This window comes from Meleagris gallopavo, chromosome 1 (genome assembly GCF_000146605.3).
Source record: "Meleagris gallopavo isolate NT-WF06-2002-E0010 breed Aviagen turkey brand Nicholas breeding stock chromosome 1, Turkey_5.1, whole genome shotgun sequence".
Classification (NCBI taxonomy): domain Eukaryota; kingdom Metazoa; phylum Chordata; class Aves; order Galliformes; family Phasianidae; genus Meleagris; species Meleagris gallopavo.
In genome coordinates, this window is record NC_015011.2 from 60,336,270 (window position 1) to 60,356,117 (window position 19,848).

Below are 19,848 nucleotides of genomic sequence, written 5' to 3' on the forward strand. Positions count from 1 at the left end.
AAAAAAAAAAAAAAAGGCTAAGAAACCACAAAGCTTTTAAAATTCGAGTACCATCTCATTTCTAGTTACGTGAATGAAGCATTAACTTTTTCCCAGAATCATAATATTACCCGTACTCTGTAGTATTGGACTCTCTCTGTTTTTAATCAATTGGAATGTCTTAAATTTGTCAGATTACAGGCATTTGTAATACCTTATCTATTTTTAGGGATCCATCTGAATGTGACTCCACCATGGATTTAGTACAAATGTCAAACCCAGCCAAGTGCCCACTCTTCTTATGCTTCTTCCTCCAGCTTTGATTCCCAAGGTGTGATTTCTGGGAATAGTAATGGAAGACATTTACACAAAAGAAGATCAGGCTGAAAGAGGAGACTGGAGAAGGAAGGGGCACTTGGAGTTCAATCTGAGCAAACGTATTAACCTGGATCTACCTTGTGTGGGCAGGAAACAACGTTCTGATTTGCAGCGTTCTGATGATCCTCTTCAGCATTTACAGAGAATAGAAGTACAATGCAGTTGTCGCAAACTAGATGCAGTAACATTAGTAGTACTTTCTCTTGTATGGTAATAAAGCTTTTTCAGATGCTAATGACTTCAGTTCATACCAGTTTTTCCCGAACTTGGCAAAGTACTGCATAAACTTTGCCCAGAGGGCCACTCGCATAAAGAATAAATGTAGAGTTTAAAAGTTCAACTGCGTGTTGTTTAGGCAAACAACAACATAATTTCAGAAGGAAGCATCTAGAACTATGTTATATTAAGGAGGTGAGTTAGTGCATTTTCCAGAGGAATTAACATTTGAGTTAAGGCTGTATGTTCTGTTAAACACAAAAAAGGTTGGAAGGAGAAGAAGAGGTAGGAAAGAAGGCAAGGATTTCTGTACAAAGTAAATTTGGCATAGAAGAGAGAGTTCAATGTAGAGAGGTCTGTGTATTTATCGCTTGAACTAGGCTTGTAATCTTATTCTGCTGTGCGGAGTTCATAAAACTGTACAATAGCCTAAGTTTGAAGGGACCCATAAGGATCATTCAGTCCAACTCCTGGCTCCAGTGCAGCACCATCCAAAATCCAAATCCTGTGTCTGAGAGCAGCGTCCAAATGTTCCTTGAACTCCTGCACTCAGGGCCCTGCCCACAGCCCTGTGCAGCCCGTTCCATGCCCATCGCCCTGTGGTGCAGACCCTGTCCCTAACCCCCAGCTGCCCTCCCCTGACACAGCTCCATGCCGTTCCCTCGGGCCCTGTCGCTGTCACACAGAGCAGAGCTCAGCGCTGCCCCTCCGCTCCCTGTGAGGAGCTGCAGCCGCCATCAGGCCTCACTTCAGCTCCTCTGCTCTGGGCTGAGCAAACCAAGGGACCTCAGCCACTCTTCACACACCTTGCTCTGCTGACCCTTCCCCATTTTCATAGCCTCAGACTGCACCCAGAGCTCAAGGTGAGGCCATAGAGCAGGACAACCTGTTCCCTTGCCTGGTGGCAGTGCTGGGCCTGATGCACCCCAGGATGCAATTGGCTTTCGTAGCTGCCAGGGCACATTGCTAACTCATGCTCAACTTGCTGTTGGCCAGAGACCAGAGTCTGTGGGCTGCTCTTCTGCCTCTTGTCCCTTACTCTTTAGCTAGGTTTGCCCCTTCCCAGATTCAGAACCCAGCGCTTGCCAATGTTAAGCGTCATAGAGTCTGGCTGACAGCTTGATGTGATTCCATTTTTTTTTATAACCGTTTGAGCCCAAGTTATTCGGTTATGTCCTGTCTGAAAGCAGAATGTAAACTTCTAAAAAGACTGTCTAATGCAATGCATCTATTAAAAAATGAGTATGAGTTTGCTGTTTGAAAACAATTTGGATGCATAGTGTTTTAAACAATAATGTTGCTTTTTGTCTCTTCTGATGTTGAAAGTTCTGGACCTATTCTTGCTTCTTTTTACCTGAATCTTGTTTTGTGGAAACATGGTACTCAAGAAGCCACTGCAGTCCTGTTCTGTGAAACTGCCAAGTTACACTGTGATGTTTTGCTTTATCAGATTTAAGTGCTCTTTTCCTACTGTTTTGTATTGTATTTCTGCATCTTGTCTTCACAAAAATGATGCATATATTCCCCTGATAACTTGGAACTTTCAAATTCAGACATTTCTGTAGGTCACATAAGTTCTTCTGTTTCACCTGCCTCAGTAGTACTGATAACATTCTCTGAATTTTTTTGTAATTCTTGTTTTTTTGAAGGTCTTGGTGCCCCTGGTTCTGCTACAGCAATTTCTGATGGAATTAACCAGAAGAGGCCAGGAACCACTGAGTGCACTTGTGAACTTTGGAGTGACGTATCTAGAAGACTATTCTGCAGACTATATCATTCAACAAGGAGGTTGGGTAAGAAGATAAAGTTGAATTTCCATGTTTTGTTCAAAGCTTATTTCTAAGCATGGTGCTAGCATTGAAAGCTAAGAGGAGTTAATGGAAATAAGTCTATGAGAGGATGCCTCAGGGGGGAAAAAAAAAAAAAAAAAGCAAGAGGTTAGAACCATATTGTTCATGCAGTTGGAAAGGGGTCTCAGGCAGTAATGTATTTCACCTCTCTACCCTAAGGCAGAACTGACTTTTACCCATTCGTTGCTTCTGTTCACATTAAAGATCTATATGATTGGATGCCACCATTTCCCCAGGCAGTTTGTTCCAGTTCTTTGCATGTCTGGTTTGTGATTTGTTAAATTGCTGTTGATATAGAAAATGTCCTCAGATGTAAAATAATAGTTTTCATACACTGCATGTTGAGATGCTAATACACTGCCACATAGTTGAGCTTTTGTTTGAATGCTCTTTCTTGTTAATATACAGAATTGCGTTTACATGCAGATACTCTTAGCATAAGAGATACTGTGCCTGAAAGCATCATCTTTTTAATCTTGTCTGCATGCTACAGTGACTGCTGGAAATGGTATATGCTTTTTTCCCCCTCTTAAATTTCAGAGAGTTTTAGCAGATAAGTAATTGGGGAGCACTTAGTACAGAAATGCCGAGAGGTACAAATTTATTTTTATAAGTGACAAAGTAGCTAACATAAATTGAATTTTACATAGGAACAATCAAGATCTCTCTGTGCTGCATTTCCTTGTGGAAATCTTTAGGTTCACAGTATCCAATGTTCCTGAGTCATGGCATGCTAAGCAAGTTACATTTTAAAATACATCAGATAGCTCACAGCTGTTGAGTTGCGTCTTGAAGGCAGAGCTGTGCTAAAGGAAGTTGAGCTTTAGATTACTGGGTTTGGGAGGGATACCAAATTTGAATGGAATTAATCTGGGATTAGGAAAATGCAAGTTGATTTATTATAAAAAAATAAAGCTCTTCAGGAAAACCCCGTGATTAAAAAGCATTAGTAGGAAAAATCTCATTTGACTTGCATCTCAGATTTCATGAGTTTACCGAAAATTTTCTGTGGGAGTAGTTAGTTTCAGAATTTCTGTATGTCTGTACCTCCCTAAATCCTTTCACTTCTTGGCAATTGTGGTTAATAGTTTTCAAAACCTCTTGGGGTTGGGGTGGGAGGGTGGAGGGTTTATCTTTAATGGACAGAAAAACCGAACAGCATGCATCCAAATGACCTTGAGTCACTGATAAATGCATTTCCATTTCAAAGTCTTTTTCTCACAGGGAAGGCACTTTTGACTGTTGTGGTTTAAGCTGGCAGGTGGCTGAGCACCACACAGTCTTTTGCTTACTCCTTCCCCTTCCCGGTGGGGTGGGGGAGAGGATCAGGGAAAAAAAGGTGGAACTCATGGGTTGGGATAAAACTATCTACTAGGATGGAGTAAAGGAAAATGATAACATTTATGACAATATATATGTGTGTGTGTGTATGTATGTTTATATATATATACACATATATGTATGAATGTATATAACAAGTGTTGCACAAGCAATTGCTCACCACCCCCTGACTGATGCCCTGCTAGCCCCACTGAGCAGCGGAAGAGAGAGAGATGAACCCCCACCCCCTTCAAGACTGCTTCTGCATGGTGTCACATGGTATGGAATATCCCTTTGGCCAGTTTCAGTTAGCTGTCCTAATTCTGTCCCCTCTGAACAACTTGGGTCCTTTGCTGAGAATGGCCTTGGCTCTCTACAGTACTGCTTAGCAGCAACTGTAAACAACGGTGTGTTATCAACATTGTTTTTCCTCCTAGAACCAAAATTGTACCAGACACTCTAAAGAAAACAGTTCCATCCCTGCTGAAACTAAGACATCGACTTTAAGAGGAATGGGTATTAGTGTTATTTTGTCTCTGTGCTGTTGTTTTGTTTTGTTTTTTACCTCAGGAAGGCAGTGATCTGTTCTCTAGCCCCCATGTGAGGCCTGCTATAAACATACTTAATACAGCACAAAGCCTTTGAACACAGCAGCTTTCCAGCATAGCCTCCGAGGGAGGGGGATGTGCTTTGTGTTTGTGTGACTGTGCATGTATGTACAGATCTGGGTAGTCCGCATTTAATGGGCTACAAACTTGTCTGTATACATCCATTCAGGCATAAAATCAGACTGACATAAGCAGTGCAGCAAACAAGCCAGAGCTATTTTTGAAACAGCAGAAGAGGCGAGGAAAGAGGCAAGGTGATGAAAATCCTTTCCAACTGAATTAACGTAGCCACGCTAACCCTTTGTGAGTTGCTGTGGGTATGGGGCTTGAGGCCCACCTTGTTTGCAGTTCTACTTGGAAAAAGGGAATATATGGTTTTACTGTCTTCTGTTTCCTGTAAGGAGAATGTTCATTTCTATAGGGTGACATGCTTCTCAGTTTGTTCTGAATCTGTGGGATTGTATTCTGGGAACGTCCGTGCGAAGGGCAGGGAGTGGAAGATGCATGTTTTTGAGCAGGGCTGGGGGAGAGCTGCACGGCAGGCTGTGAGCTGTTACGCAAGTGTTTTGAATTCATAAGAGAGGCATCTGCCACAGGAGTGCTGTGTGCCAGATCAAGCTGTCAGTAATACTTTGCTAGTACCGTAAGGGCAGTGTATAAACCTAGGAGTCTCCGGTGAATTACGGTGTTATGACAGTAAGAGATTTGGGTTTTCCATTACTTCAAACATTTACTTCTTACATGTGACAAGTATTTTGCTTAAAGCTGAAAAGATACCAGAACAGCCTACCTACAGTTTTGTAGATGTGGAGCAAAGGAGAGCTTTATGGGAGCCTGTTTTTCAATGGTGGACTGAAAAATGTTTGTAATCTTATCAGGTTCTCTTGCATTTCTTGGCACCGTGTAATTTGGGATCCTCCTCAGTATTTTGAGTGAAGCCTACCTTTGACAGAAGAAAAGTAGTCAGTGGGAAGAGCAGGGGCTAGCTGAGCCTGTCTTCTTTCCAAACTGCTGTTCTGCAGAGTCAGAACATTATGGAGTTGCATCATCCATTTGCTGTATAACACAGTGCTGCTGCTGTAGATCTTGAAGAGCTCCTGAGATTCTGCCTGCATACAGGGTTTCAAGCTATTTTGTGGGCTCAGGAGCCATCCAGGAAAGCATCTGACTGAGGACTATGGACAACAGTTATGAGAAGCAGAATTGCTAGCTCAAGAGAATAAAGATTGAAAAAATTGATAGTGGGGGAATAGATTTCAGTAAATCAACGTGACTTGTGAGAAATGGGAAATTTGAGATTCTAGCTGTAAAGCCTCTAAGGTGAGAAGTATCTTTTGGATTTTTTTTTTCTCTGTCATGTAGAGATGTAGCGATGAGACAGTGAGTGTTCCCCTCCCATTCTTCCTTCAGGCACTAAAATTTTTATTCCCTTAATTGTTAAATTAAAGGAGTGGGACTGGGTTGTAATGATTGCTTAGGAGGAGAATGGCTGGCATATTTTCACTCCGAAGTGCGTATGATATTTTGATATTATGATTCTGGCTGTTGTGTTGTGTAAGTCTTCTGAAAGGGCTGCCTGTCTTCGGTGTGCTGCGTATTGTGTTTGGATGCAGCTGTCACATAGGCGTCAATGAATGAAGAGCTGAAATGACTACTCCATCTGGGTTACAATCTCACAGACTTGCGGGTAGCTGCAAGCTGTGTTTAGAAGGCCGTAGGAGAGCAATGTAATCTTGCTTTCTTCTGGACATTCTCTGTTTTGCACCAGCTGCAGTGAAGGGTTTTGCTGCAACACTAGCATTTACTCTGCTTGACTTTATGTATGATCTCTCTTTGGAGCAAAAGCATGTTTGGCATTTCAAGTGCACTGAATAGCTGTGTGAGGATACACATTTCTTTCTTCTGATGCTGTTTTGATCCCAAATGAATCCTAGAATCCAGTTTCCTTACCATTTTGAACCACCACAAACCAATTCCCAGCTTAATTTGGCAGTAATTCCATTCTTCTGTTTCCAGAGACCAATGTTAGGGCTCAACGGACTGACGTGCAGTGTACACACTCTCCCCTCCCATCTCCTCCTATCCCCTCCCTTTCCCTCCTCTTACTTCCCCTCCCTTTTCCTCTGTCTGACTTCTCCAGGACTGAATGTTGCTGCATCAGAAGCAATTCTTGGTCTCCTGCAAAAGTGCACAGTAAGGCCAGTCAGCTGGTAAGGTTTTTTTCCTCTTCCTTTCCCATCCCTCCTTCCAAATAATTTATTTCTCCTCAAGCTCTGTATATTGTGAGTTTTAGTGGCTAGATTTCATATATCTGAAGATGTATATAAAGAGAAAAAGCATAAGATTACTTGGAAGCTAGGTACTTTTTCTCAGGTTCTCTCTCCTGTTACAAGCCTACCTGCTTTTCAGTTGTTTGAAAGATGTGAAATAAGTGCATGGTAAGGCTCAGCTGGTAATCTTTTTTTTTCTCAATGGGAGGCTGCTATTTGTATTTTTGACAATAGCTGAAATTGTCTCTGCCCTCCCAATGTTCATGTCTCGGGATGTTCAGATCTGAATTTGAGTTTGACTAGCCATTGCATGTGTTGAAGATGATAAATTTCCTTGAAGTATGCATAGTGTTAATAGTTTCTTAGCTTTAGAAGGGCCGTTCTTTCTCTCCTGTGTTTTGGTTTGGGATTTTCTGCTGTTCTTGACGTTTTCTTTGCTGCTGTTGATCGAATAATCTGTGTGCTGGAGTCTGTTAACTGTCTGGACAAGGGTAAAGAGGCACTTGTCATCCTGGGGAAAGGAGGCAGGCAGCTGGTGCAACTGGAGCAGCAGTCCAGGTGTCTGCCTTGAGAATGACAATGCAAAAACAGACAGACCTGCTACGCTGGAGGAAAGAGACGAAAATTTAATGCGGTAGAGATGCAAGAAAGGGCAATCTAATTAGAGAAGTTTTATATAGGAGTTTTCCTTTCAAAATAATTATAGTTTATTTCTGTCTTCGAAAATGGCAATGAAATATATACACTTCTGTTTATGTGTAACTTCTTCAGTACAGGAACAGATTTTTTTAGGCACCGTGGCTGAAAGGGAAGGAACTTAAATGGCGAATGACTGAGCAACTAGGTCTCCTTTTCTTTTTTCCTTTCAACAGCTTCAAATCAATCTGTCTAAAGAAGTCGTCTCTAAATTACTGGTTTTACTTCAGCATACACAGCTAAGACTGAAGCCTTAGGAGCTGTTGCTTTGGAATTGGCACTCTGCAGGTAGTAGAGATTATGCTGGAGGACAGGGAAAAGTAATAGGATCATTTCTGCAGGCTGTTCTAGCCAAAACAGTCTTGAAGGGAATGAAAGTAGTGTCCATAATATCAGCGTGCTTTTATTTGGTTCAGATGAACAATTGATTCTCTTTTTTTTTTTTTTTTTTCCCCTCCCACAGTTCTGTTTGTGTATTCTGCTCTGGTTTTCTTGTCTCCACCTATCTTAAGTTTCATGAAGGTGAATGCTACAGTGAATGAATGTCTCAGGGGCTTTTAATGCTACTATTATTTTTGAACCATGTTAGACCTGAGGTTTGTAAGCTCATACTCTCACCTCTGGTGAAACTTGTTACTGTGGGAAATTTGCTTATTTCATCAGAGGGAGCTCTCTTGGGATTCCAGGATGTGGGCAAATTCATAATTCATTGCCTTCTGTTTTTTAAGCACAAATGCAGCTGATGGTTTCCTATTACTTATATTGCTGCTGTGACTTATATTACTGATGTGTAGAAAAAAAATGACTTGAGCCTCATCTCGTTTCTCTTTGATAGATTATGTTACAAGGTAAAGTGAATACTCCAGCCTGAGGAACTTCCTAGCTATGTCAAGTGTTTCTAATTATTTTTATCATAGTAAATATTGCTGTTCTGGAACATTCCACTTTCTGACAGCATTTTTTCCTGTACTGTAAGGGGTTTTCTTGGGGATTTACATAGAATCTCTGAATGGTTTGGGTTGGACAGGACTTGAAAGATCACCCAGTCCAAACCCCCTCTGTGGGCAGGGCTGCCACTCAGCAGCTCCAGCTGCCCAGGGCCCCATCCAGCCTGGCTTTGAATGCCTCCAGGATTGGGGCACACACAGCTTCTCCAGGCAGCTGTGCCAGGGCCTCACTGCCATCAGTGTGAGGAATTTCTTCATTTTATCCAATCTAAATCTATTATCTTTTAGTTTAAAACAGTTGCCCCTTGTCTTATCACTGCAAGCCCTTGTGAAAGGTCTTTCCGTATTTCTTATAAGCACCCCTCAAATACTGGGTGGCCACAATGAGATCTCCCTGGAGCTGAACAAGCCCAGCTCTCTCAGCCTTTACTCTTAGGAGAGGTGCTCCAGCCCTCTCTTCATGCCCTCCTCTGAACCCCCTCCAACAGCTCCACGTCTTTTTTGTGCTGCAGGCCCCTGGATGCAGTACTGCAGGTGGGGCCTCACAGGGCAGAGCTGAGGAGGACAATCCTCTCCCTCTCTCTGCTGCCACCTCTCTGTTGATGCAGCCCAGAGCACAGTTGGCCTTGCAGGCTGCAGGCGCACACTGCTGCCTCATGTCCAGCTTTTCATCCACTGGAACATCCAAGTCCTACCCAAATCATCCCTTGTGCAAACAGTCAGCTGTTGAAACTGTAGACCAGTCAAGCTTTTCAGAATATTAAAACACAAGTAAAATCTGTGTTTAAAGTTATGGGGAGGTGATGTGAAGGAAATGGTGTAATACTGGTCAAGTTGGTGATAATCTAGGGGACTTAATTTTATCTTTCTCGTTTCCAGTTCTTAAACACCTAATCTCCTCACAACTAGTAATTTCTAGTCACAGCATCTACAGCAATTTAGAAACAGTCACTTTAAATGCATTTGCTCTTGTGGATTTACAAGGCTGGGCTTTTGAAGTCTTCTCTAAGGTGCAGTAAGTGCTCTGTTAGGTGCGTTAATGGGTATCTCTTTCCATTCTTTAACAACACCTCCTTTACAGACATAACACTATTTTCTAGGGAAAAAAAAAAAGTTGTTTTTATCTTTGAGACAATCGGAATTTAACTTGAATACCTATTTCCACCAGAAACAGCTTCACATAAATGAGATTTAAATTATTATTCTGGTAAGTAAGATCTTCTTTTCTTATGCATGGTTGAAGTTTTTGTTGTATAACAGAAATAACTACCTTAGTTAGTAAATCTGTATGAAATTGTCTGTATGAAATTAATAACAGACTAATTAGCAGACTATGAAAAATAGTACAGCATCAGTTTCTAGGTCTTGAATTTTTTTATTTTTCTGTTTAATGTCTTGAAATCATAATTGAAACCGAGATACGATTTTAAGTAATTCCTAAGTTCTGACTATATGTTAAAGGTTGGTAGTGTTCTGGATCCACTGCTGAGACTGATTTTCAGCAAAGTTCAGATTACTGATGCTTGCATAGATCCCCGTAGATCACATATAGTGATTGGTTTCTGGAGCTTCAATTTACGTCTGCAAAAAGTACCTCAACAGAACTAAGTTTATCTTCTCAAGGCTGCCACGTGTACTGTGCACCATCCTGCTTATGTTCAAGCTAAGAGGGGAACTGTCTGGTTCTCCTTCCTCATACCGTGGCTTGCTTGTGCCAACTCTCCCTCAAGTGGCAGTAGTTGGAATCAGGAGTGGTGGTGCAGCGTGGTGCAGTGAAGGACGTCCTTTGGTTTCTGTGTAAGAATGCTGGAGGAAAAGCACTCTAGTTCACAAGTGTCCCATCCCTCATTTAAAAAAGCAGAACTTGGATTTTTCTGGTCTGGAGGAATAGATGATCCCTTCATTTACAATAGATGAAGCGGATAAAGAAAGACATACGTACTTTATTTACCATTAAATCAAAACGGTGTGGCTTATATAAGGCCCAGAGTTATTAAAAATCCTTCCAAATGTTCCATCCTGTCCTGAATTAATCTGTTTGTTGGAGCTTTGCTTCTGGGTCACATCTGCAGATGAATCAAGAGAACTGTCCTAAATGTCATTCAGTTTTTATTGCAGCTGCTTTAAAAGTACATAGCAGACACACAAAAAAATTCAAACCCCAACCAAATCAGCAGTAAATCCTGGCTTTATCCTCTTAATTTGCTGAATTAACTCTTAATTCAGCTCAAGAAACGTTAATCATCTATCCTAAAGAATGTCGGACTATTGGACTTCTCAATTAAAACTTCATAAACTTCTAATGAACCTAGTGAACTAGCATTGATGCTCAATATGTTGGCTTTCTACCTGGTTTTCACTGTTGGGCAATCAGTTTCTTCAGGCTTAGGGAGTTCTGTCCCCGAGGCACCGATGTGAAAGTGAAATTATCTGTGATGACTTGCTGCAGAAAGGGCTCACCTGGGCTTTATAAGGGTCTGATTTATAGGGAAGCAGTCGCTGATCACTTCCTTTTCAGTAAAGCTGAGCCTCTTAAGCCCATCCATTCTGATGAAGGCAAGGTGGGTGTGTGGTTTGTACACGAAGGCTTCACTGCCCATGTTCCCCCTATGCTGTCCCTTCTTCATTCCCTTACCCTTCCCAAAGCAGTTTAGCATGTTACTCCATGTTACGTGCACAGATCTTACCTGTGTTTTGTGAGTGATATCTCTCCAGTTGAAAGTGCTTCATATGGCATTTAAAAACTGCCCCAACTGGGGAATAACTAATGCCTCATCCTTACACGTCAGTCCAGCAATCGTATCACACTGAGCTAAGGTATTTTGCTGGGTCTGGGGGAGCTGCAGGTCCACATGGTTGCTGTGATGGTACTTTGTGCCATTTGTTTGTTTTATCTTTGCTAAACCATTTGTGGGTGCCCCATGAAGAATGACCTCATTGCGGCTCTCAGCTGCAGCATTCAGGCTCTGTAGATCTGGAAGCCTCTGCATTTACTCCCATTTCTTGGGTCTTCTCTTTCACTGCCCTTACATTACAGTGCTGCTTGCTTCTTCCTCAGTGACAGAGCTCTGTTTTGGTTTAATGGTGTGCAGTGCATTTGGAAAAAGAAACTGGTTTCATAGTGAAGCACAACTTTTGAGAGGGTACCGAAGTCTTGAGTTTTCAGTCCCTGCTGATAGAAGAGAACTTGCTTTGGATTTGTTGGTGTATGTGGGGTGTATGACTACTTTATAAATGTAATGCTTTATTACTTTATATATCCTTCTGAATCAAGACTTTGCATTCATCTTTTAACTATTTAGTGAAGGACGTGATCACTTTCAGCCTTCCTCCTGAAGATTTATGTGTATCATTTCTTCGTAGAGTTTCAGAGCCTGTCACTGATCCAGGTGATGCATATACGTACCCAAGCAATTTAAAGGAATTTATGAATTTTTTATGAACTTTCTTCTTTAATGCATAATTATCTTCCAAAAGTCCATGGGCTGAGAAGATGAGATTCAGATCCTGCCCCTGCCAAGATGCATTGTGAAGTCTTTATGTTCCCAGTGCAGGCTGTAGTACAGGATGGCACTGTTGTACTGAAGGGTCCGGAAATGAGGCAATTGAATTTGGTAAAATGGCAGGGTGTTGTTGGGGAATGAATAGAGAAACCTCACTCCTATGCTCACTCTGAGGTACGCTGGCCCCTTTTGACAAGGTTTATTGATGTGGTGATAATTCATGCCATGAGAGATTAAAATGTTACTGCCCGTAAGCTCCCCAGATCTCTCAAGTCCCACTTCAGTGCTTTAGCCAGAGGTCCGTTCTTGCTTCATTTGCTCTTCAGTTAGTACAAGTGATGAACAGTGTTTGCTCTTTCTCCTCCTGTGCCTGCATGCTCTGTTTTGTTCTGTTTTGTTCTGTTGGTGCGGAGATCCTTCCCCCTTCCAGAGGCGCTGTGGAGGCAGAGCCCAGCCCCTCACGCTTCTCAGGGAAAGGGAGCTTTGCTTCTGGCCTCGCTGCTGTCAGCTCTGCTGATACGCCCACTGAAGGGTAGAAACCATTCACTTGTAGGCAGGCACTGAATTCCTTACGTGTTAGGAACTAAGTGATGACTGGGAGTTACCAAGGCTGAAATGCATTTTCCTTCTACTCTGGAAGCAGGGCACTGGGATAGATAGAGCATTTTTTGGCATCAGTGCGAGCAAGAGCAGCTGCTGGCTTCCATCTACCCTCAGTCGCACACTGGAGTGTCTTGGCAGACCTAACTGGAAACTGATCAGGTTTAAAAACAACTCACCAGGATAAACAGTATGTTTATTTTTAACTTGGATCTGTTCCTCATCAGATCACTGCTTGGATCCGCACAAAAGTTGTGGGATAACCAGAGGTGTCTCTACCATAGGCAAAGGACGAGCAGAACCAAGACCCAAATTCATAGGTGTTGGAAAAGGTTTAAAAGAGGGGGACAGCTGCCTGGAGTGCTTTGGGACACCTGTTGATTGAGCAGGGAGAAGGAAAAATAATGGATTTTTTTTTTCTTTCCAGTGCTTCATGTTATGATGGGACTGTGCAGGAAACCTTGATAATTGTGAAAAGAACTTGTACTGGCAGGGCTGTGGTACTGTAGGAACTGGCAAAATGTTCAAACTGGTTTTGTTAGGAACAAGGGGGTAATCAAATCTTTGCTTCTGGCTTCACAGACAAACTCTGGGTTTCCTCTTGGCCTCTAGCTGATTTTGTGTTTGTGTTATCGCACCCATTTTAGGTTATTCTGCACATAATATATTTTTCCACTTGCAATTTTCACCTTGAGACAAATCTCTTCTGTGGTACAAACTCAGCAGCCCACCCATGGCTAGTTGTTCTGTTCTCTGGGTTTCCCACTTGCATTGGCTGGGCTTTGTAGTCTCCTCCAAAATGTAGGCTAGACGAATCCTGCTCCTGCAGAGGCCCTCTCATTTTGCTGTCGGCTTCATTAGATTTCCAGGCATCCTCTTCCTTCCCATACAGGGCACGTAATGCTGAAACCATTGCTCACACGTTGTGTCCTTTTCATTCATAGGGGACGGTCTTCAGTTTGGAATCTGAAGAGGAGGAGTACCCCGGCCTCATCGCAGAGGACAGTAATGATATTTACATCCTGACCAGTGACAACTCAGGCCAGGTGAGCCCCCCAGAGTCCCCGACGGTGACCACGTCGTGGCAGTCGGAGAGCCTGCCCGTCTCCCTGTCAGCAAGCCAGAGCTGGCACACAGAGAGCCTGCCCGTCTCCCTGGGGCCGGAGTCCTGGCAGCAAGTGGCCATGGATCCTGAAGAAGTCAAGAGCTTGGATAGCAACGGCGGAGCTGAAGAAAGGAGCGAGAACAACTCTTCCAACTCCGACATCGTTCACGTGGAGAAGGAAGAGATTCCAGAGGGGATTGAGGAAGCTGTGGTGTCAGCGGTCGCTGCAGAGACCGTGCAGGCAGCGTTTCCAGAAACCCCTGCTTCTTTACAGGAAGTAAAACCTCAAGCTGAAATTGTGGCTGTAGAAAAAGCACATCCCTCCGCACGTCGTACAAAACAGGAGAAGGGAAAAGTGGCCGAAGAGCTTGTTGAACCTGAGATCCCCGTGTTAAGTAAACCTGTCCCAAAGTTAACCCCATTGGAAGAGAAGGCCGCACCAGAACCTGAGAAAATACTGCTTCCAGGGGAAAAAAAAGTGGGGAAAGAAGGCCCTTTGGAAGAAATAGAAGAGAAATCCTCCACTGCAGAGGAGAAGCCTATCTTATTGCCAGAAGGGAAATCGATATTGCTGTACGGTGGGGCTGCTGCGGTAGCCATATTGGCTGTGGCAGTCGGAGTAGCGCTGGCGCTTAGGAAAAAGTAACAGAGCTCTTTTGAGGAGGAGGAGGGAGAGAGAGAAGCGAGCGCAATCCAATTGTTGTAGTTGTGTTACCTAAAGGTTGAGCTGCCTGCTGTGTAATTGGACATTTGAGTAATGGTGACGGGGTGAGGTCATTCAATAAGCCTCCAGCTATGGACAATCACGTTTTTAGTAGAATTGGGGCGGGGACTGGTTTTTCCTGATTAAAGTACAGGGGTATTTTTAAAAAAACAAAAACAACACAAATAATAATAAATTCTGCAAATGTAAGAACTTAAGTGCAGGTGCTGAAGAACGGGGTGCTCGTACTCGAGGAACTGGAACAGAGAATCCCTGGGGAAGGGTAGAGCCAGCTGCTGCCAACCCCTGGAGTTTTTGGCTTCTCCGAGCGACTGCTGCTGCAGCTGTGCTGTCCCGTCACTTCCCTGCACTTCCCGAGCCCTTCCTAGCCCAAGTCCTGCAGCGAGAGGCTGGTCTCCTTCTGGCTCAGCTTCCTCTCAGGTACTGCACTGCTCCTTGTAACCTCGCAGGTTCCTCTTAAACCCCAGCGGGAGAGTGCTTATTCTTACCTCTTCGCTCCCACCCGTTCTGGCCCTTAACAGTTTTTGAAGCCTCCGTACAGATGCTGCCTCTCTGTAGCGGTACTCGCTCTGAGCACCCCGTGTTCTGCAGGGAGAGGTGCACACAGCACCTGCTGCTGTGGGGCAAGGTGGGAGGGCCGCTGCGCTTGGCTGGTCTGGGAATCCATCTGCCGTGTTCCTGCCCACCTCACTGCCACCCTTCAGATAGTGGTGTTGCACAGCTTACACTGGACATGGTGCCATTCGGTAAGCACTTGGATACCAGAGTAGAACTGTGTGCAAAGAAGGCCGATGCCTCCTGTGAGATTCGCAGGTTCAACGCTCTTTTGTCCTGTGTCATGCTGCAGTCTGTATTGTCTTTCACAGGTTAAGCACAGGGGTATGTAGTCCTACTGTAGTCTTGGTGACAGAATCCCACGTATATAAAGCAGTGGATCCTGGTCACTAAGCAGAACAGCATTAAACACCTTTCCCTATTTGCCCATTCCCGAGCTGACCCAGAGTGTTGTGCAGTGCAATTTCTTTTGCGACTCTGAATGTGTAACTGTTAGGTGACATTTGCAGGTTCATAAATGATGAGAATTTAACTGTGGAAAAAGCAAATCCCTCTTCCTACAGGCACAACGCTTCAGGTGTGTGCAAGGAGAAGCCTTTAAGGCGCTGCTGTACCAACAGAGCTGGTCACAAGCATTCCTTTTGGAGCATGTTTGTGTCCCTCCTGCTCTGTACTGCAGCTCCATGCGTAAGGTCGCAGATTGTCCAGGCAGAAGTACTGATGCATCTCTGAGGGCTGATGCTGGCACTGTGGCTTAGAGCAGGTGGAGATAGGGGAAAGGGAACTCGGGATAATGTAAAAATCAAAATGTGAGCTTACGGCAAGCTTACTCTTCATAAAGCACAAAGACAAGGTACTTTATCTCTAAACAACCTTACCTAGATATTTCCTGCAATGAGCCTGTTTCTTAAGTGATCTGATAATCCAGAGATTTTTAGCACATTCTGTTTCAGCTTATTGTTGGTCCCATCCCTATCCCACTCATGCTGGTAAGACAGTAAGAAGCTGGCAGAGTCTGGGGAATTCTTTGTTTAAGGTTTTTTTGAGAACGGATTTTGTAGAAAACTTCTCAGGTTTGGATTTGTGTGACTTTGAATGCTGAAAGGAAGGACTGTTACGTGTGTACCCCTGCTGGGAGGGGAGCCCCAGCTCAGGAGCTGTGGATCAGCAGTGCGTGGGGTCAGAGATGGCTTTTCTGTGTTTAAAAGGGAGCAAGCCGGCCTTAAAGTTAAATAAAACAAAAAGCAACAGCAACAAAACCCAAAACATATACTGTGTTGCAAAATGGAATTGACTTTGTATGCTCCTTTTGACATACAAGAACGTGTACAGTTTTGCTTCATTTCACATCCAGCAGTGTTCATGGATGAATGATGCGATAGGCGAGGGCAGCTGCTTGTTGCCTTGTGGCAGGGGCTGCTTTGTGGTCCCACAGGCTGGGATGGGGTTCCCCTCTACTGCTGCTTTGCTCATGGCTGTTGTGTCCCTGCTTTTCCCTGTGGGCATGTGGCTGCTTTAACCCCAGCTGCATCCTCTCCTTTCTGAAGGCGAGGCATTGACATGGGGGAAGATGCCCCATCTGCAGCCACTCAGTGGGTTGTGTCCCTGGATCTGCTCTGAAGCAGAGATGGATGTTTTGGATATGCTGGATAACTTGTGTGCACGTAAAGGATAAAATCATTCTTTGGCTCTTCTCTTTAGGTGGTTATATTGCTAGCGGTGTAGGAGGTGGGTGCAGGGCAGATGACAATACGTCTGTCAGGGAAACATTTCTTACTGACACAAAGGGCCCAATGGAGCATTAAATAAGAAGTGTCTTCTCTCTTATACAGCAGCAGCAGCAGTAAGGAAGACAAATGCTTTGGGGATTTTTTTAAAGCATTTTCATGGTGGGGGGAAAGGCCTGAGTATGGGGTATTTTGCAGCATTTAGTGGAGTGCCAGCTGCATTTTGGTTGCTTGGTCCCTTCTTTACATACTTCCCATCTTTAGGGCCTTAGAGAAATATCTGACAATTCAAAAAGAATTTGTACCTTCTTCCCCAGTCCCTATAACTCAAACGTGTGTTTAGACAGAAAGTCTGTCGTGTGTTCCCTTTCCCTCTAGGAGCACTCCATCAGCTGGAAAGGTCACTTTAAGGTCACAGACTTGAGTGCTGAGCCTGTTGTGCTTGGTCAGCACTGGAGCAGGCCCTGGGGAAGTCACCAGAAGTTGTGTAGCCTTAGCAGCAGTGTTCTTACTCAGCTGGGTGCTGGGCTCCTTGCACTGTTGCAGGTGTGAATTAAGGAAAGGAGATGCTTTCTCCTATCTTCAAGCACTCTGAAGTAATCCTTAACAGCCTGGTCTAATTACCTTGAGCTGGGTGAGGCAACCTCTGTTTGATAGATCTCTTGCAGCAGGCAAAGGCAAGGCAGTGGGCTATCTACTTATAAAAACAAAAAAAAAAAAAGGCATCTAGAATTATTCTCACTTGTGTTACTTACTCCCTTCCCAAAAGTGCCTCAATATGTCCTTGAGTGGCCTGTACCTTAACAAAGTATCTACCTTAGACCCATTTGTTCTTCACCTTATCCTTGTCTGCAGCACATCCTCAAGCTGAGATGATAAAACAAAGGGCTGGACCTGCAAAACATGTGGAACGCTGCACTCTGCGTGCCTCTGTGCACAGCTGAGAGACCTGGCTCAGAAGCCACAGTCTGAACTAAACACATAGGGAACAACAGTGGGTAGCATGTTAAATAAGGAGCTGTCAGGAAAACAGCTTTTGAGATGAGGTGAAGCTTAACTTTCAGTTGTGCTTAACTCTAGGCTCTGCTCACCTGGGCACGGGGGCTGGGAACTGGGAAAGGTCTTTTTTCAGAAAACAAACCTGGAACAAGAACTGAAACCTGGAGTCCCAGTGTTGTACAGCAGCCCAACCCACCCTCCTGTTGCAGCCACGTGCTGTGTGGGAGCATGGTGAGGAGATCCAGGCTGCTGGTCCATAGCATGATACAGCTGTGCCAGCTGCTTGGCTCAGTTGAAATCAGAATAGGGTGAGTGGGATTCTCAAGGAGATAAATAACTTGGCTGCCCAGAATACTGAAGATGGCTGGTGCCTAAAATACTAGGTCTAATCTCATGACGAAGCAAGCCAGAGATGGCAAAGCAACCTAGGCTGCAGGCTTCTGACTGGTCAGATGTCAGTCCTTAAGCATCTGCCTGCTCCAGGTGCTCACCAGTCTGAGCAGCAGCTCCTGGCAGTGGAAGCCTGGAGTTTTCTGTACTGCATCAGGTTTTGGACAGCAGCAGCTTAACTTCAGGATGCTGCAGTACTGGCAGCTGGCTCTTTCTTTCCTAACCTGCCTGCCTGTTGTCCTGCCTGGGGCTGTGCTCTGGGGGTGAAAGCTGTAGCGCTGAAAGCTTTTGCACAGGGCAAGGGCTGTTCCCAGAGTCCCATTTCCTTTTTACGTAGCTCTGAGCACAGCTAGGCTGACAATTTGGACTGTATTTTTAAACTAATCAATGCTTTCTAATGGTCACAACTGGAAAAGAAAAAAAGTGTTAAAGTTAGGTTGAAAAAGTTTAGTCTTTCATTGTAATGATGTAGTAAACAAAATAATTGAGGTCATAAAGCTTTCCTTCCATTGAACCCACAGGGGTATGGCAGTCCTAGAAAAGCCCTGCTAAGGCAAGTGTTATTATCAGGCAGAAATAAACATGCTTCTGGCAGCACAGTTGTTCCTTCACTGAACCAGAACGAGCTCATGCTTTAAAATTTGTCTCTAAGAATGTAATTCCTAGATTGTTTAGCTGTGAATGTTTGGGAGGAGGGGAGGAGTGAGCACCCACCCCACCCACCATGGGTACACAGAGCCCAGGTCTTCCATAGAATGTCTCATTTTAGGCACAAAACATACTGAAAGCTGACTTGTCTTGTATGTTTTCTACTCCAGTAGGTCATAGACAGGAGAATGTGTTTCCCAACGAAGCACGGAGCAGTGAGGCACACCACTGCCTGTACCTATTGAAGGCAGAAGCTGTGCATAAACTCGTTTGGCTCAGTCTGCTTAACTTCAGTACTAGGAGGCTACAAGAGCAGCAGCGCTTTGACTGTGTGCATCTGTGCTGTGCTTCAAAGTGCAAGCTATGTATTGCCATAAAAATAACAACAAACAAGCAGGGTGGGAGGGGGTCACATGTAATCCACCAGCAGTCACTCTGGTCCTCCTAGCTCAGGCCCTTACGGAGCAGGATGTACAGCGCTCGCTTTATGCAAAGGCTCTGCAGCTGCTTGTGGTCATGGCTGGAGAACAAGAGCTGCACCAGCTTGGAAGGGGGCAGCTGCAGCATTACCAATACAGCCAGGGGAACCAGAACACATTGCTCAGCTTCACCTCTTGTGTTAAATGACTTGGTCACTTTTTTCTACTTTGGGCTGACCCTCTTTCAGTCTCTTAGGTAGGCTGACTTGCTTCCTCCTGGGTAGAAGTCTATGGTATGCTGTAGGAGAGGGGGAGCTGCAGTTAGCTTCCAGTGGAAGCTGCTTTTGATCTCCCTGCAGTATCTGCAGGGGAAGCAAGGAACACTACTGAGTTGGACAGAACAAGCTGCAGAGGATGCATCTTATTGCTATACCTTTAGGGGGTCTCTCCCCATTTTTATCTTGCATTATGAGCTTTTATTCAAGTGTAAAGCTAAAACCCAGTTGGGTTAAGTAGCAAAGTCTAATGGGACGGACTCCATGTGCATGTCTGGTCTTCCACCAGGCTTCTGCTGGCTGGCAGCAGGGAGTGCAGGTCCTGTTCCTGAGAGACGGGCCTGGGGGAAAAGATTGAGCCTGGGCTGAGGGCAGTGCCTGCCCCAGGAACCGGTCATACTATTCATTTTAATATGCAAGTGCAGCTCTCTTGGGGAAAGCTACCTAAAGCTTCTTGTGCCATTTGGTTAATAAAAGTGTTTCCACCTTTAAAAGAAAGTTCTTTCCAGCTTCATTGTTCTAGAATCAGTTTAAGTGAAGGGGTATATACATTTTTCCCTCTACCACTGGGACACTGCTGTAAGACCATGCCCCCAGGTTGCACTTTAATAAATGGTACAGTTTTCAAAAACATGTAGG

General features: G+C 44.3%; 1 protein-coding gene across 2 annotated transcripts; it reads left to right on the forward strand.

Annotated features, from left to right (window-relative positions):
• Positions 1 to 2,194: 2,194 nt before the first annotated feature.
• On the forward strand, positions 2,195 to 19,842 carry LOC104911835 (bcl-2-like protein 13). 2 transcript variants are annotated; one of them, XM_019616255.2, is made up of 2 exons: positions 2,195 to 2,366; positions 13,312 to 19,842. In XM_019616255.2, the coding sequence occupies exons 1-2, from the start codon at positions 2,259 to 2,261 to the stop codon at positions 14,116 to 14,118; spliced, it is 915 nt and encodes a 304-aa protein (XP_019471800.1). In that variant the 5' UTR covers positions 2,195 to 2,258; the 3' UTR covers positions 14,119 to 19,842. The 2 variants fall into 2 exon arrangements, with proteins under 2 accessions (XP_019471800.1, XP_010712322.1); XM_010714020.2 differs by lacking the exon at positions 2,195 to 2,366 and adding an exon at positions 6,260 to 6,544.
• The last annotated feature ends 6 nt before the right edge of the window (positions 19,843 to 19,848 follow it).

Excerpts from the sequence above, each read along its gene's own strand:
- LOC104911835 (XM_010714020.2), top strand. The coding sequence starts at position 6,275 with ATGAATCCTAGAATCCAGTTTCCTTACCATTTTGAACCACCACAAACC. Across the intron at positions 6,545-13,311 it reads GTCTCCTGCAAAAGTGCACA|GGGACGGTCTTCAGTTTGGA; the intron begins GTAAGGCCAGTC and ends TTTCATTCATAG.